This window comes from Pelobates fuscus, chromosome 3 (assembly GCF_036172605.1).
Source record: "Pelobates fuscus isolate aPelFus1 chromosome 3, aPelFus1.pri, whole genome shotgun sequence".
Lineage (NCBI taxonomy): Eukaryota > Metazoa > Chordata > Amphibia > Anura > Pelobatidae > Pelobates > Pelobates fuscus.
In genome coordinates this window covers 58,741,674-58,756,272 of record NC_086319.1, presented here as the reverse complement: position 1 = coordinate 58,756,272, position 14,599 = coordinate 58,741,674, and the positions used below count along the sequence as shown (strand labels likewise).

General features: G+C 37.8%; 1 protein-coding gene across 1 annotated transcript in view; it reads right to left on the bottom strand.

Annotated features, from left to right (window-relative positions):
* The window catches only part of DCN (decorin), a 63,029-nt gene that overhangs the window by 25,658 nt on the left and 22,772 nt on the right, over positions 1-14,599 (bottom strand). The window contains exon 3 of the mRNA XM_063447115.1: positions 9,563-9,675. Within this exon, the coding sequence (XP_063303185.1) occupies positions 9,563-9,675 (113 nt within the window). The remainder of the gene's footprint in view (positions 1-9,562; positions 9,676-14,599) is intronic.

Genomic DNA, 14,599 nt, shown 5'->3' with positions numbered 1-14,599 from the left:
AGGAGGATCGGAGAAGAAGAGCCCCCCGCCCGGCGCTGGAGAAAGGTACGTTTTAACCCCTCTCCTCTCCCCAGAGCCCGGCGGGAGGGGGCACCCTCAGGGCACTATAGTGCCAGGAAAACAAGTATGTTTTCCTGGCACTATAGTGGTCCTTTAATATATACTGAAGAAAAATAGTTATTTAAAATTTCTGCTTTTTCCTGGTCTTCATTAGCTAATAAACCCAACTGTTTCCAGTGTACCTACACTTTCATTTTTTGTTTTTTTTAGAATTGATGTACTTGAAAAAATGTTTGGGGTTGGTTTTGCATTCTTTAGCTATCAATTTCTCATTTTCTAGTTTAGCCACTTTAATTGCCTTTTTGCAAGTGTTATTGGCTTCCTTATATCTTAAATAGGATGCCTCTAATTTGTCTGATTTAAATGCTTTAAATGCCCTTTTCTTTTTTTTAATCTCTTGTTTTACTTTTCTACTAAGCCACATTGGTTTTAATTTGTTTCTTTTATATTTATTACCCAATGGTACATACTGAGAAATGTACCTTTTTAATATTTGTTTGAATAGTTTCCATTTATCCTCAGTGTTTTTATCACTAAGGAGTTTATGCCAGTCGATATGTTGTAGAGCTGCCCTAATCTTATTGAAATTGGCTTTTTTTTTAAATTATATGGTTTAGTATACCCCACTTGCTTTTGCTTTTTTGAGTTTATTTCAAAATTTACCATATTGTGATCACTATTTCCCAAATGCTTCCCTACTTGAATATTGGTTAAAAGATCAACATTGTTTGTTATGACGAGATCCAGACAAGCATCCTTTCTAGTTGGTGCTTGTACCAGTTGTGACATAAAGGTGTCATTTAACACATTCAAAAACCTGATTCGCCTTGCTGAAGTACTAGTCCCTCTATCCCAATTTATGTCTGGGTAATTAAAATCTCCAATAATGAACTTGTTACCTCAATTTGCAGCTTTCTCAATTTGCTCTAACAGCTGTTCTTCATCAATAATATTTACATTAGGTGGGTTATAACATATCCCAACCAATAATTGATTTCCCTTTGTTTGCCCCAAACAGATATCTACCCATAAAGCCTCCACATTTTCCTCATAACATTTCACATGCCTAAGATTTGACTTTAACTCATGGTTGACATATAAACATACCCCACCACCCTTCTTATTTTCCTATCCTTCCTAAATAACGTGAACCCATTTAGATGAATTGCCCAGTCATGTGTCTCAATGTATTGTGTTTAAATGTGTTAGTATAGTGAGTGTATGCAGCCATGTAAATGCATGCAAGATTTAAAATAATGTTAGAAGTGGTTAGGGTGTGGAGGGGTAAGATTATAGAGGGTTTAATGTCAAAGATAAACTACACAGGGTGTTTATTGTTAAGATGATTAAAAGCTTGAGGGGGTTACAGATGTGTAATTAGAATTATTGGGTTTAGGGCTAGAGTGGGGTTAAAGGAACTCTATAGTGTTAGAAATCCAAACATATACTCCTAACATTATAGTGTCCTGAGTCCTGTTTCAATCCCACCCCTTGTGAGTTTTCAAGAGGTGTGTTAAGCCATGCCTGTATCTAGAATTATGCTTGCATCTTTGTCATTTTTGCTTATGATAATCTTTTACCTATAAAGTGCAATTAAAAATAAATAACAGCTTAGATTCATGTATCAGTCCTGATTCTTAAGGGGTTACTTCAAGCACCATAAACACTACATCCCACTGTAGTGGTTATGATGCCACTGGTAATGAGGTAAATCATTTTGTAACAGTTTGTCCTTTTACCTGGGTCCTTACTGGGCCCTAACGATCCTCTGTGACTGATGACAATATCTAGCTTCTGCAAACCGCTCTCAACCAATTAATGCAATTCTGTGCATAAAAGTATTCACAATACTGAGCCCGGTACTGAGCTGGAAGCAGTGATCATGAAGAAACCCTTTAAATGGTTATTTTTGGTAGTTAACAGTGACCCTATACAAAACAACCCCGCCCCCCAACTCTATACTAACTCTCACTGTATACCTACCCTAGCCTTACTCCTACCCTTAACCCTACAATATCCCTAACCCTAAAACAGCATTAACTCTAATCCAGCATAGCTTTTACCTCACTTTACCACTATCACTACACTAAACCTAACCCTATACTTAACCCTACATTTAACCTACCCCTAACCTTAACTGATACCCTCTGCCGATACCAGCAGATGTAAATGCCAGTTAACGGATTAATCTAGTGGTTGTTTTCAGAATGACTGGGAGATCTCCCTATAATTTAGCAGTCTGGCATGCTGTTCTTGTTAATCATATTGGCAAAATCCAGCATGATCAACAGATGGGCATGCAGGGCAGGGAGACTCTGTCAGGGTCGTAAAAGACCCTAATAGTCTTCCTCTGATTTCAGTAAGGGATGAGATGGAACTGCACTCAATACCCAACTGAGTCCAGGTGCAACCAGACCGGCCCCAGTACCAAGAGACCAATATATTAATAGAGGAATAAATAGAGGTCCAGGCACTCCAGATATCAGTAGAAATAGCAGTTTAGTATTTTAATAAATTGCTGATTTCTACTGATATCTGGAGTGTCTGGACCTCTCTAATATTTCCTGCTGGTTTCAGGCAGGCTGGCAATCACCACAGTTGGGCATCACTGCATTCAATTCATGGTGAACTGAAATGATTTAAAGGGCTGTATGCAGCATCGGTCAGTCTGCGGTCACTTGTGGTACCAGCTGACATAGGGGAGCCCCAGGTATCAAGTGGTGGGTTTTTATACTGGATGGTTTCTAGGTCTGTATTATGGGTTAATATGTAATGATGTACTGGTTTAAAGCTACTTTATGAGTTTTCATATAAGAAGAAAAAATATAATATAACATATATTCTATAAAATCTAATTTCTTATTGAAAAATTAGGTGATTTAGCTTGATTTCCCTGCTGTAACAACACCTATTCCAGCTGAGCAGCAATGTTGTAGTGGGGGAATTAAGCAAGTCAGTGAAAAATGTAAGCAATATGGAACCCAAGGATAGACACCCCCCCCCCCCCCCCATTGTCTCAATAGTCTGGCCAAAGCAGTCAACTCAGGGATTTGATTTCAAGGTTTAGGTATTTATATGGGCATCCAAATTTTACAATACTTGTCCTCCTTCCTAAAAATATGGTGTGGATCAACAACTGGTCCTGCAGATGGGGAAGGTTAACACTGTATCTCCTACACCAATCTGATGTGAACCCAAGCCTCACTCACAGAAGGAATAATGAGATATGATTTTCCTCATTAGCTTATCATCAGCTTAACCCTTATGACAAGGATGTCACAAAATAATGAATTTAAGTATCCAATGTTATATAGGGGTTAAAATGTGTTATCTGAAAAGAGATCAAATATTGTAAGGTGGCAACTTTAACCCATCCACTAGTGATCTTAACAGGAAGAAAATCGACTTGAAAGTGTAGATACTTTTTCATATGTATCACCTTTCTTGGTTCCAGTAAAACAGCTTTGAATTTAAAGGGCCTATCTCACAATCCTAGATTTGTTCAGTGTCTTGCATCACAAGACATCATTGAAAACTTGTATAGTCCTCAACTAGCACAGTGCACACACACCATTGGACTGTGCTGTGCTAACTATTGCACACACAGGGCATGTGCAACCGTGAATGGGGATGGTCAGACTGATAAACAGACATCATGGCAAATTCATGACAGGCTCACGTGCCTTTTTGGGGGTTAAAATGCATATTTCAGCCACAAGTCATTTCCACTTGTACACTCCTTTTATGCCCATCCAACTGTGACAAGATTTTATATGTACCATTGTTATGAGTAATGCTATTTTAAAAAAAAATTCTCAAAAAACACAATTTTTACATTATCTAAAACATTACTGGCATTTCTTGTGAAAAAAAAAAGGAAGGATTTAATTACAGAGGATCACATGTGCCTTACATCAATGTCCATGAAATCTTTCAGTAATAAAAACATTTCAGTCTGTAAAATATCTCTATACTGGGTAAATAATGTACATTGTGTGTGCTGCAACGTGCAGTTGCTCCGATACATTGATATACCGTGTATTACTACTTTGTTATATAGAAAAAACTTCAGTTCAGGACACATAGAGTTACAACAACATTAATTAGATCCAAGAAAATAAACCTGGTTTATTTTCCAAAATATTTGAGACATATGGTTTCTCTCTAAATAATGCATAACTGTGCACTCTTAATAATGCACTCTTGTGGAGTCTTTGCATTCTTGCTCCCAGTGCAACATGGATGTTTAACCCATGGTAGCAACAACTGACAAGTGAGGGAAACGTTTATTATTATTATTATTATTATTATTATTATTATTATTATTATTATTGCAATTTATATAGCGCCAACAGATTCCGTAGCGCTTTACAATATTATGAGAGGGGATTTAACTATAAATAGGACAATTACAGATAAACTTACAGGAACAATAGGTTGAAGAGGACCCTGCTCGATTGAGCTTACATTCTATAGGAGGTGGGGTGTAAAACACATTAGGACAGGAATTTGCAATCAAATAAGGTGGACTGCCCTTTAGGAGAGGGCAAGAGACAGGTATGTGAGGTATTGGTTAGTCTTGGAGGCCATAAGCTTTCCTAAAGAGATGGGTTTTAAGGCACTTCTTAAAAGATGCAAGACTAGGGGAGAGTCTAATGGCGGTAGACAGGCTATTCCATAGGAAGGGAGCCGCCCGCGAGAAGTCCTGCAAGCGCGAGTTGGCCGTACGAGTGCGGACAACGGACAGGAGGTGGTCACGGGCAGAGCGGAGAGACCGAGAAGGGACATACCTATGGATCTGTGAGGAGATATAAGAGGGGCTAGAGTTGTTCAGTGCTTTATAGGTGTGAGTTAGTACCTTGAATTGACTCCTATAGCATACAGGAAGCCAATGTAAGGACTGGCAGAGGGGTGAGGTGTGAGAGAAACGACTAGAGAGGAAAATCAGTCTAGCAGCAGCGTTCATTACGGACTGTAGGGGTGCAGTACGGCTTTTGGGAAGACCAATCAGGAGAGGGTTACAGTAATCCATGCGGGAAATTACTAGAGCATGGACAAGCTCCTTGGTAGTATCTGGTGCAAGAAAGGGGTGGATGCGGGCTATGTTTTTAAGATGGAATCTACAGGATTTGGCAACATGCTGGATGTGAGGCTCAAAGGTTAGACCAGAGTCAAGTAGGACGCCAAGACAGCGCGCTTGCAAGGATGGACTGATGTTGGTACCACAAACTTGAAGGGAGAGCGAAAGAGGAGGATCAGTATTAGGAGGAGGAAAGACAAGGAGCTCAGTTTTTGAGAGATTGAGTTTCAGAAAGCGGGAGGACATCCAGTCAGAGATGGAAGAAAGGCAAGCAGTGACACGTTGCAGGACGGCAGGGGAGAGGTCCGGGGAGGAGAGATATAGCTGGGTGTCATCAGCGTACAGGTGGTAGTGGAATCCAAAAGAGGTAATAAGTTTGCCAAGAGAGGCAGTATAAAGAGAAAATAGAAGGGGACCAAGGACGGAGCCTTGGGGGACTCCAACCGAGACAGGGCGAGGGGAGGAGGTATCATTAGAAAAGGAGACACTGAATGAGCGTTGGGAGAGATAAGAGGAAAACCACGAGAGGACAGAGTCACAGAGACCAAGCGATTGAAGAGTTTGAAGAAGGAGAGCATGATCAACGGTGTCAAAGGCCGCTGAGAGGTCAAGAAGAATTAGTATGGAGTGGTGGCCTTTGGATTTAGCGTCGATTAGGACGTTAGTGACTTTGATAAGGGCAGTCTCTGTAGAGTGGAGAGGGCGGAAGCCAGATTGAAGGGGGTCAAGGAGAGAGTTGGAATTGAGTAAATGAGACACACGGGTAAAGACAAGTCTTTCCAGAAGCTTTGAGGAAAAAGGGAGCAGGGATATGGGACGGTAGTTAGAGAGGGTGGATCGGTCGAGGGAAGGTTTTTTTAGTATAGGTACTACAGTGGCATGTTTAAGGTCAGCAGGGACGATGCCAGAAGAGAGCGAGCAGTTGAAGATGTGTGTTAGAGAAGGCACGAGACAAGTGGAGAGAGATCTGATAAGGTGAGATGGGACAGGATCGAGCGGGCAAGTGGTGGGGCGAGAGGAGCAAAGAAGAGCAGCCACCTCTTGGTCAGTAGCTGGGGAGAAGGTCTGAAGGGTAAGAAAGGCATGATCTATGTGTGATTGAGAAACAGAAAGGCAAGGAGGGGAGAATTCTTTCCTTAGCTGTTCAATCTTGTCAGTGAAGTAACATGCAAAGTTATCAGAAGTAAGGTTAGTTTTGGGGGTGGCCACAGCAGGGCGAAGAAGAGAATTAAAGGTGTCAAAGAGACGCCTGGGGTTGCGGGAACATGAACTAATGAGAGAGGAAAAATAGGACTGTTTGGCAAGGGCAAGGGCTGCACTGAATGAACACAATATGAATCTATAATGGAGAAACGTTTGATATACCTAATTAAACATGTCTCTCTCCACAATGCCCCCATGGTCTTCTTGGCTGTGTCAGCAGTTACTAAAAACTTCATCTACCAGGATCCCATGCACACATAAAAATACAAAACAGGTGTCTATGAAAGTTCCCGAAACCTCCCTGGATTGTTTAGTAACATAGTCATCCATAGAACATCACACAAGATGTGGCAGAGGAAGTTCAAAGCTATGCCTCATTTTCCAACACAATGCCAACACACAATGCCACCACAATGTGAATAGTCCTCAACCAGCCCAGTGCAAACACTGAGTCTTCTAATAAATATTCTGTCTTTAACAAAGCATTTAAAAAAGTCTTTATTTGCAAACATGTTGATGGTGGGTAGGGGTGTAAAGCAAATCAAATACGAGGCGGTGAGTAGAATAAGTATATCGCAGTACAGTGGGAAATTGGAAAATAAAATGTTAAAAAATGAAGTAAAAACAAATACAAGTGGAAAATATAAGCATAGCCAAAGTATGTTATACCATAAAAGTCATATCAAAGAACACTAAATGCAGAAATGAGAGTGGTCCCTGCTTTCAGAATATTTAGTTTATCATTTGTGAGTTGGTGATAGTGTTAAAGCTAGCCTGACTGATAAAATGTATAATTTACTAAACTAATCACAGCTCACATCATTTTGAACAATATTTCATACAATCCTTTGGCAATCTAATAATTATAACAAACTGACCATGTATTTTCAAGTTTTAGGCCCAAATTGTTGAATTGGAAGTTTTTTCCAGCTATTAAATTCCATGGTTGACTTGCGAAAATGACTTGTTTAATGCATAAGCATCTATTTCTGAGATAATACATGGATAACTAAATTAATAAAATTATATCATCTGTTACTTTCTCTGCATTACAAAAGAGATACCAACCTACACACTGCTGATATCAATTTGTTTTAAATTCTGCATAAAATCATTTCATATGTCGTGTGATGGACTCTCATTTCTCTGCTTGATATGTCATCACTACAGTAGTTTTTTGTTTTTTTTTAACAAGTTCAGGTGCTACAATGTTTTGTGAACAGTAAGTGGCATATTAGAATAGGGGGCCCCAGCAGAGCAACAAACTTTGCGTTTGTGGTAGAACCTATAAACCACTTGAAACTTCTTCCTATTTCTACCTTCTACTTTCTATTCTATCCCAAAATGAATTACATTACCAACATTAAAAGAATACTCTAAACACATGCAACAATTCCTCAAGTGCTTTCTGTGTGACGAGTGTTACTTTTTTGCAATTTTGCAACACTTCTCAATGATCTATACTATAGTTAATTGGGACAATTGAATGAAAAGACACACTTGGCTAGACCTCAGAGGCTTCTTAATGAGATATTTCTGATTGGTCAGAGAGGGGTGAGCTCTCATTGGCTACATTTCCTAGATCTACAGCTATTGCAAGCTAATGTTTAACATACCCCAAAGAAAATATTTCCCAGATGGGAGATACATTAAAGGGTAGTTGAGAATGACAGGGTTAAGATTCCTTGGAACTTCAATATCAAGACAGACAAACAAAAATTGACCAACCAACATGCCATCATGACAAGGGATGGAAGTGGTGGTAGATGTGGTTCAACCTACAACAAGAAGAAGAAGGAATATGAGAATGTGGAGAAATACCAAGGACTGAAAAAGGAGCAAGAAAGGATGCGGAAATGTAAGGGCTGTAGCAGTCCCAGTTGTGATAGGAGCACTTGGGGCAGTAACCTCAAAGTTGGGAGAGTGGCTTCAGCAGATTCCAGGTTGGACATCTGAGATCTCACTCCAGAAGAGACCTGTTCTAGGAACAGCTAAGCTACTGCACAGAACCTTCAGACTCCCAAGTCTCTGGAAGCATGTGGAATAACCAAAAATTACCACCAGGAAGGAAGAGAAAGTCAATATATTTCTATAATTGTTTACAGTGGAGTGTACCTTTAATACTGTGTATAAAGGCTTGATACAAAATCCTAAATTTGCTCCCAGTAACATATGTTAAGTGGTGTAAAATTGGTTTTATCAATGGAGGAAACTCATCATTATAGGATCACACTATACCCATAAAGCATTTCAGCTTGCAGAAGTGCTTTATGTATGAGGAATATCCCATCTTAAAGTGCATATCTCTATAAGAAATTGAACATTTTGTTCAAGTTTGTTTTGTATGTCCCCACTTCGGACATACAAGCACTGAAGTGCGCAGGCACGTGGATCAGAATCAGAGGCTTTTCCATGAGCCTCTGATTGGTCACCTTCCTGGCACTGACTGAAAGTCTATGCTAGGGAAGAAGGGGAAGGCTTGCAAAGGTTGCAGGCAAAATATCTATAGCTTTTGCAAATTAAGGTATACACCCAGCAAGAAATGCAGCAAGAAATTAATGTATTCATTGGGGGTTTATTTAAAAAAAAAAAACTCTTGTGGTGAGTTCCTTTAAGTATAGTTTGGAGTAGTTTTCAGAAAAATTTTTCAGGAGTAGAGTTTTCAGAAAAAATGCAGTGTTTACATTACAGCCTTGGATAACTCCACTGGCCACTCCTCAGAAGGCTGCTAGATGTGCTTCCTGGGGCAGTACTGCACAATGTGCAGCACTGCTATTCAGAATCTCCACCCTCTGCATGCAGACACTGAACTTTCCCCATAGAGATATATTTATTCAATGCATACATATTAGGAGATTCTGATCAGCCAGGGCTGTGTTTGGTTTGTGCTGGCTCTGCTCCTGATCTGCCTCCTTGACAGTCCCAGCCAATCCTATGGGAAAGCATTGCGATTGGCTCAGAACACAAAGTCTGATAATGTCAGCCATGCAGGCAGATAAGAGACAGAGCCAGCAACAGCAGACTGGAGTAAAAGTAAGATGTTGCTATATTTAGGCGGTCAAGGAGGAAAAGGGGGCCCAGACGGTGGTTTTAACACTATAGGGTCAGGAATACGTTTGTGTTCCCAACCCTCTAGTGTGCCTTTAACTTCTTTTCAAATTATAATAACAGTTCCTTACTTTTCCTGCAATGAAATTCAATATACTAAACAATTCTTACATGAAGGTGTTTCAGCTTCTTGAAATCATCATCCTTAATCTCGGTGATCTTATTGTTTTGTAAGTCAAGCAGAGTTGTGTCAGGTGGGATGTCTTTTGGAACTTGCTCTAGTCCTATGAAAAAGGTATAATTATCAACAAATGCAAAATTATAACAATGTAAACATCATATCATATTCATAATTTTAAAGATATTATGCACAAATATATGATATGGTAAGCATTTCACAGGATAATACATAATTGAAAATAATAATAATGGTGTTGTCTGGCATTAAATATATGTTATGAGATAGCAAACAAATGTAAAACTTAAACTCATATTTTTGTATGAATGTAGACATATATAGATGGAAAGACAGACATATGATTGCACAAATAGAGCATACTCTTTTTATATTCATTATAGTTTAGCAATATTTCTTGTATTAGTATGGTTCTATTGTTGCCCCAACTGGCTTAATATGGTAGGATATAGACTTGTGCACTCGGGTTCAAGCTAATTGCGATTCATTCAAATTTTGGGTGACTTGTGGTTCATCCAAATTCATGAACTCCAAAATGGTATATCTATGAATAAAGAAACAAACTAAATGGACAATGCACAAAACCATTTTATTTGATTCATGATTAGAAGTCCCATCCGTAGCACCAAAACATTTTTACTTTTGGTTAGGAGACAGCCACTAAATGTAGTTTCTATTCACAGATCAGTGACATAAGTGTACCAAAAGAGGGGGAAAAAAATCTCTAAATACGTATACTTTTATTAAATATATAATCTATTAATATAGACTTTTTACTGATTTTCATTTTTTATCCTCTATTGGTTACTTAATTTCACATACTCTGTGAACCTAATGGTGGGAAAATGTACCTATAAGTGTACTGCAAAATACACACACAATATTTATAATTTGCAGTGCACTGATTGGTCAATTTCTGCTCCCTTTTGGTCCATCCAAATTAGATTTACCAAAGCAAATGCAGGGATTAAATTTGTCAGAACTAAAAAAACATATGGATGAATTCAAAATCAATTAAAAAAAATATATATTTTATTTTTTTGACAAATGAATTTGGACAAACAAAATCTTTTTACTGAGCATATGTTTAGTAGCGCATAGTAGTTGCCCAATATGCAGAAAACAGTAAATTGCCAGCCAAGACAACCATCTTTCACCTCAAGTGTGATGGCCTAGAATCTGGAACTCAGGTGCCTTACAAGCAAAACACACAAAGGAATCTATAGGTAAAAACAGGGTGTGGGTGGGCCTGTGACAGTACAGGTGCTTTATTAGGAGCGGAGTAGCCAAGCGTAAAATCCAAAAGGAGCGAGACAGAGAAGAAGAGTCATAGACAGTCTGAAGGTCAATGAAGGCAGCAGGAGATGAAGGCAAGGAAAAATCCAAAATAGTGGTAACCAGGAGCACACACTGAATGCACTATAGGCCCAGGTAAATGCTAATAAAGTAGTGGAATATAAAGGACAGATAAATCACATTACCGGCTTTTCCCCCATGCAAGCGTAGGTACAAATCTCTATAAATTTACTCGTAGTACTCAGTGACTCAGTAACTCATCATTGTCCTAACTCTGCCCCATGCTCGCGACCATGACGGCCTGGATTCCCGCACGCCGACCGCCATTTTAGGGAGATAGAGTAGCTGATATGGATCCCCTGTCAGTGTACAGGTGGGCAGAGGTTGCAGGATGCTGGGACAAAGTCAAGTATCCCAGAGTTGCTGCTTTCAAACCTCATGGATGCCACAGGTGCCCTAGGCAGGTAAGTGAGTGCTGACCTCTGTGACATCAAGTTAATGTAATGGTTCCAGAATGAACATTAAAAATTGGCAACAGAAATAAACTAATACAAGCTTATGTCTAGGCAAAGAACAAGACTAAGACTGGACTTCCTATAAGGTCCACATTTAGCCCATTCCAAGGCCAAAGATCCTATGCCCTTATAAAGAGTTAATGGTGCCAACTCGACTACAGGATGAATGCATGCATCCAAACAACGTACTTCAGACACCATGACTAACCACGAAAAAAAAAGGTTTACGCACACAAAGATAATGTACAGAGAACAAATACTAAAGATGCTGCACAGGCACAAGCAAGTAGAAACCAGTTAAGGTAGTTAAGAATTAAATACTGACACATGCCAGCAATTAACAAATATGATATTGAGCCCTGCACGATGCTAATTAGCCCGGTCTCCCAAATAGTCATGTGAGCAAACCAAAAGCAAATGTGCAGCCTCATTAATAGATTGGCATTTTACAAGTAAACAAGTATATATTATACATTTCTATATTTCATGGTGTGTGAAAATATATTCTTGATTGGTTTTAAGAATATTCTTGATAAATGATCAGTCACCGAATTGCCTTTGCAAAAAAAAAAAAGTATATATATGTATATAATATTTTGTTTTCCTTCTTACTACCAGTGTTTCATTATGAAAGGGACAAGACTGAGATATATGTCAAAACATAAAATATTATAAGATTATAATCTAAATCCTGAAAATACAAATTGAATGCAATAATTTAAACACATGGCTCACAAGCAATATCCTTTGTCAATATTTATTGATTGATGATAACTGATTATTAATTAAATTGCGTAATATTTATTAGGGTGTTTCATGGTGACGCCTTTTAGATTTTTCTGTTGTATTTAAAATGATAAAATCTTGTAGGGGAAAAAAATATACTATGTGAAATCGATTTAGGTTCATTCTATGTTGGTACTATCTCAAACATAAATATGCTTGTGTGTTTTGTATAACATTTGGTCTATTTTAAGTTATTGGTTTTAAGGAATTCTAGCTCATTTCCAAGAACTCAGTGACATTCATGAGATTCTATGCACGAACATCTCAACTCATTGACTTTTAAGACATTCCATTTCTATGTGCGTTGGCACAACATTTGGAAAGGGTTTAGGTTTATAATTTATCTAGTTTTTGCAGAACTTAGAATTTTTTTCATTATCAATAACAAAATAGAAGAATAATCTTAATTAAGGGGATAGCAGAGATAATAAAATTACATTTTGCCAACCCTTAACAATACCTATTCCTTGTGTTTACATTCACAGCCCATACATTATTAGCAAAGAACATTTCATCATTCTTTACAGTGTAATATGTATAGTAGAAAAATGATAAAGAGCACAAAGTCTCCCAATCTGGGTGAATGTGTTTGTTTCTCCGAGATATCCAAAATAGGGGATAACCCTGGTTGAACGTAAGTAAACAAAGAAAGGATGATCGAGGGTTCACACAAGTAGACCCAAGATCAGAGTATGGATATGTGATTAAGTGGTCTAAATAAAATAAAAATAAAAAAACATTTTTTATTAATTATAAATATACAAATCCATACTATGATCTTGGGTCTACTTGTGTGAACCCTCGATCATCCTTTCTTTGTTTAATATGTATAGTACCAATGAAAGTGTGCTAATGAGTGGAAATCCCCATTTCTCCTTGCAATTAATTTGTCAAACCTGAATCCAAATGTCAAAATTTTTGTAATATTTTTAGCAAAATGTCAATGAGAATTTTTCATCCATTTGCCTGCTTACAAACTGGGATGCAATCATCTTGCTTTTGGGAATTCTTATTTTATCTTCACAGGATTTACAGTGGGAGGCAAGCATTCCTATGTTGTCCATCCTTACATTTGTGAATGCCGTATTGTTGTAATATTTACTTGGCATACATCAAGCCATCATGCTTGTATGAGAAAGTGTGAAGAAGAGGTGGTGATAATTCCCTATGGAGGTTATGTTCTAAACGCCAAATTGAAGGCAATAATCGGAAACAAATGTACAGAATTCAGGCCAAGCTGTGACTTTAGCTAACTTTAGTATAATGCCAAGTAGTGACTTTAGCTAACTTAGAGTGACGGAGAATCCTGTTCACAAGATTTCCTTCGGGAGGTAAACATTTCTCATTTTGCTGACTTTAGCTGAGTTAGTATAGCAGAGAATTTTATCAGATCTGTACTTTTTGCCTAAATTGTACAACAAAAGTGTTCAATTCTATACAAATCAAAACGAAGTGAATAAACACACTTTATGTACACTTAATGTACACTGATTAAATATCTGAATAAAAAAACAGATACATGTGAAAGTAAGATATAGTAATTTAGATGGAAAATATAAACAAAAAAGTCATCCTACTGACAACTAACCTACATTTGGACTCCCATTACTTACCACTAGTTTGCAATGGAAACGAAATAAAGTTTTTTTTTTTCTAAAGTAAAAAACAACATGTTTGTATAGTAATTCAATTATCTGATGATGTTCCCTCCTGTCTACGGTTGACTGTCCATGTGAAAAAAATACAGTGCCTTTATACTAAACAGAGATTTTTAGAAACGTCCCCAATTTAGGATAAACTAGTCAAGTTACTTAAAAAGATTTCCTACTTTAGAAGAATTGAAAAACCCAGAGGTAAATATGTTTAAACTGTCTGTCATAACACCAATAATATGAAAATCGCTCATTGGGTCCCAACTCTTTAATTTGTCATTTCCATGATGGCCATATATTATTTCAGATAAATCATACTTTCAGTTGTTTTTTCTTTATCTAAAAGTGCCTATAAAAGAACGTATTTGCATTGTAACATATGTTTTACTTTCTTGTCATAGACCAGAATCTCTGGCTTTGGTTGAAACAGTTTCTGCTTTTTAATTAAGTGAACAAGCAGACTTTGGAACTGGTTGAGATGTGAGACCACAAGACTGTTTTTGTTCTTGTGCAACAAATTATATGAATGTTGTGATCAGAGCTAGCTCTTCAGGCTTTAGAAGGAGTTGGTATACAGATAAGATGGTTTAGCATGAATCTCTGTTTAAAATGTAGACTATTCTTTTCTATAAAGTTAGGGAAAATATACTAATTTTATTTCCATAGACTCACTTTCCTTTCTTGTTTCCATTGAATTGTACATTTAAGCAATTTGGACAGTAAATGAACGATGTAGGATCTGACCGTTTTATGACTTTTATAC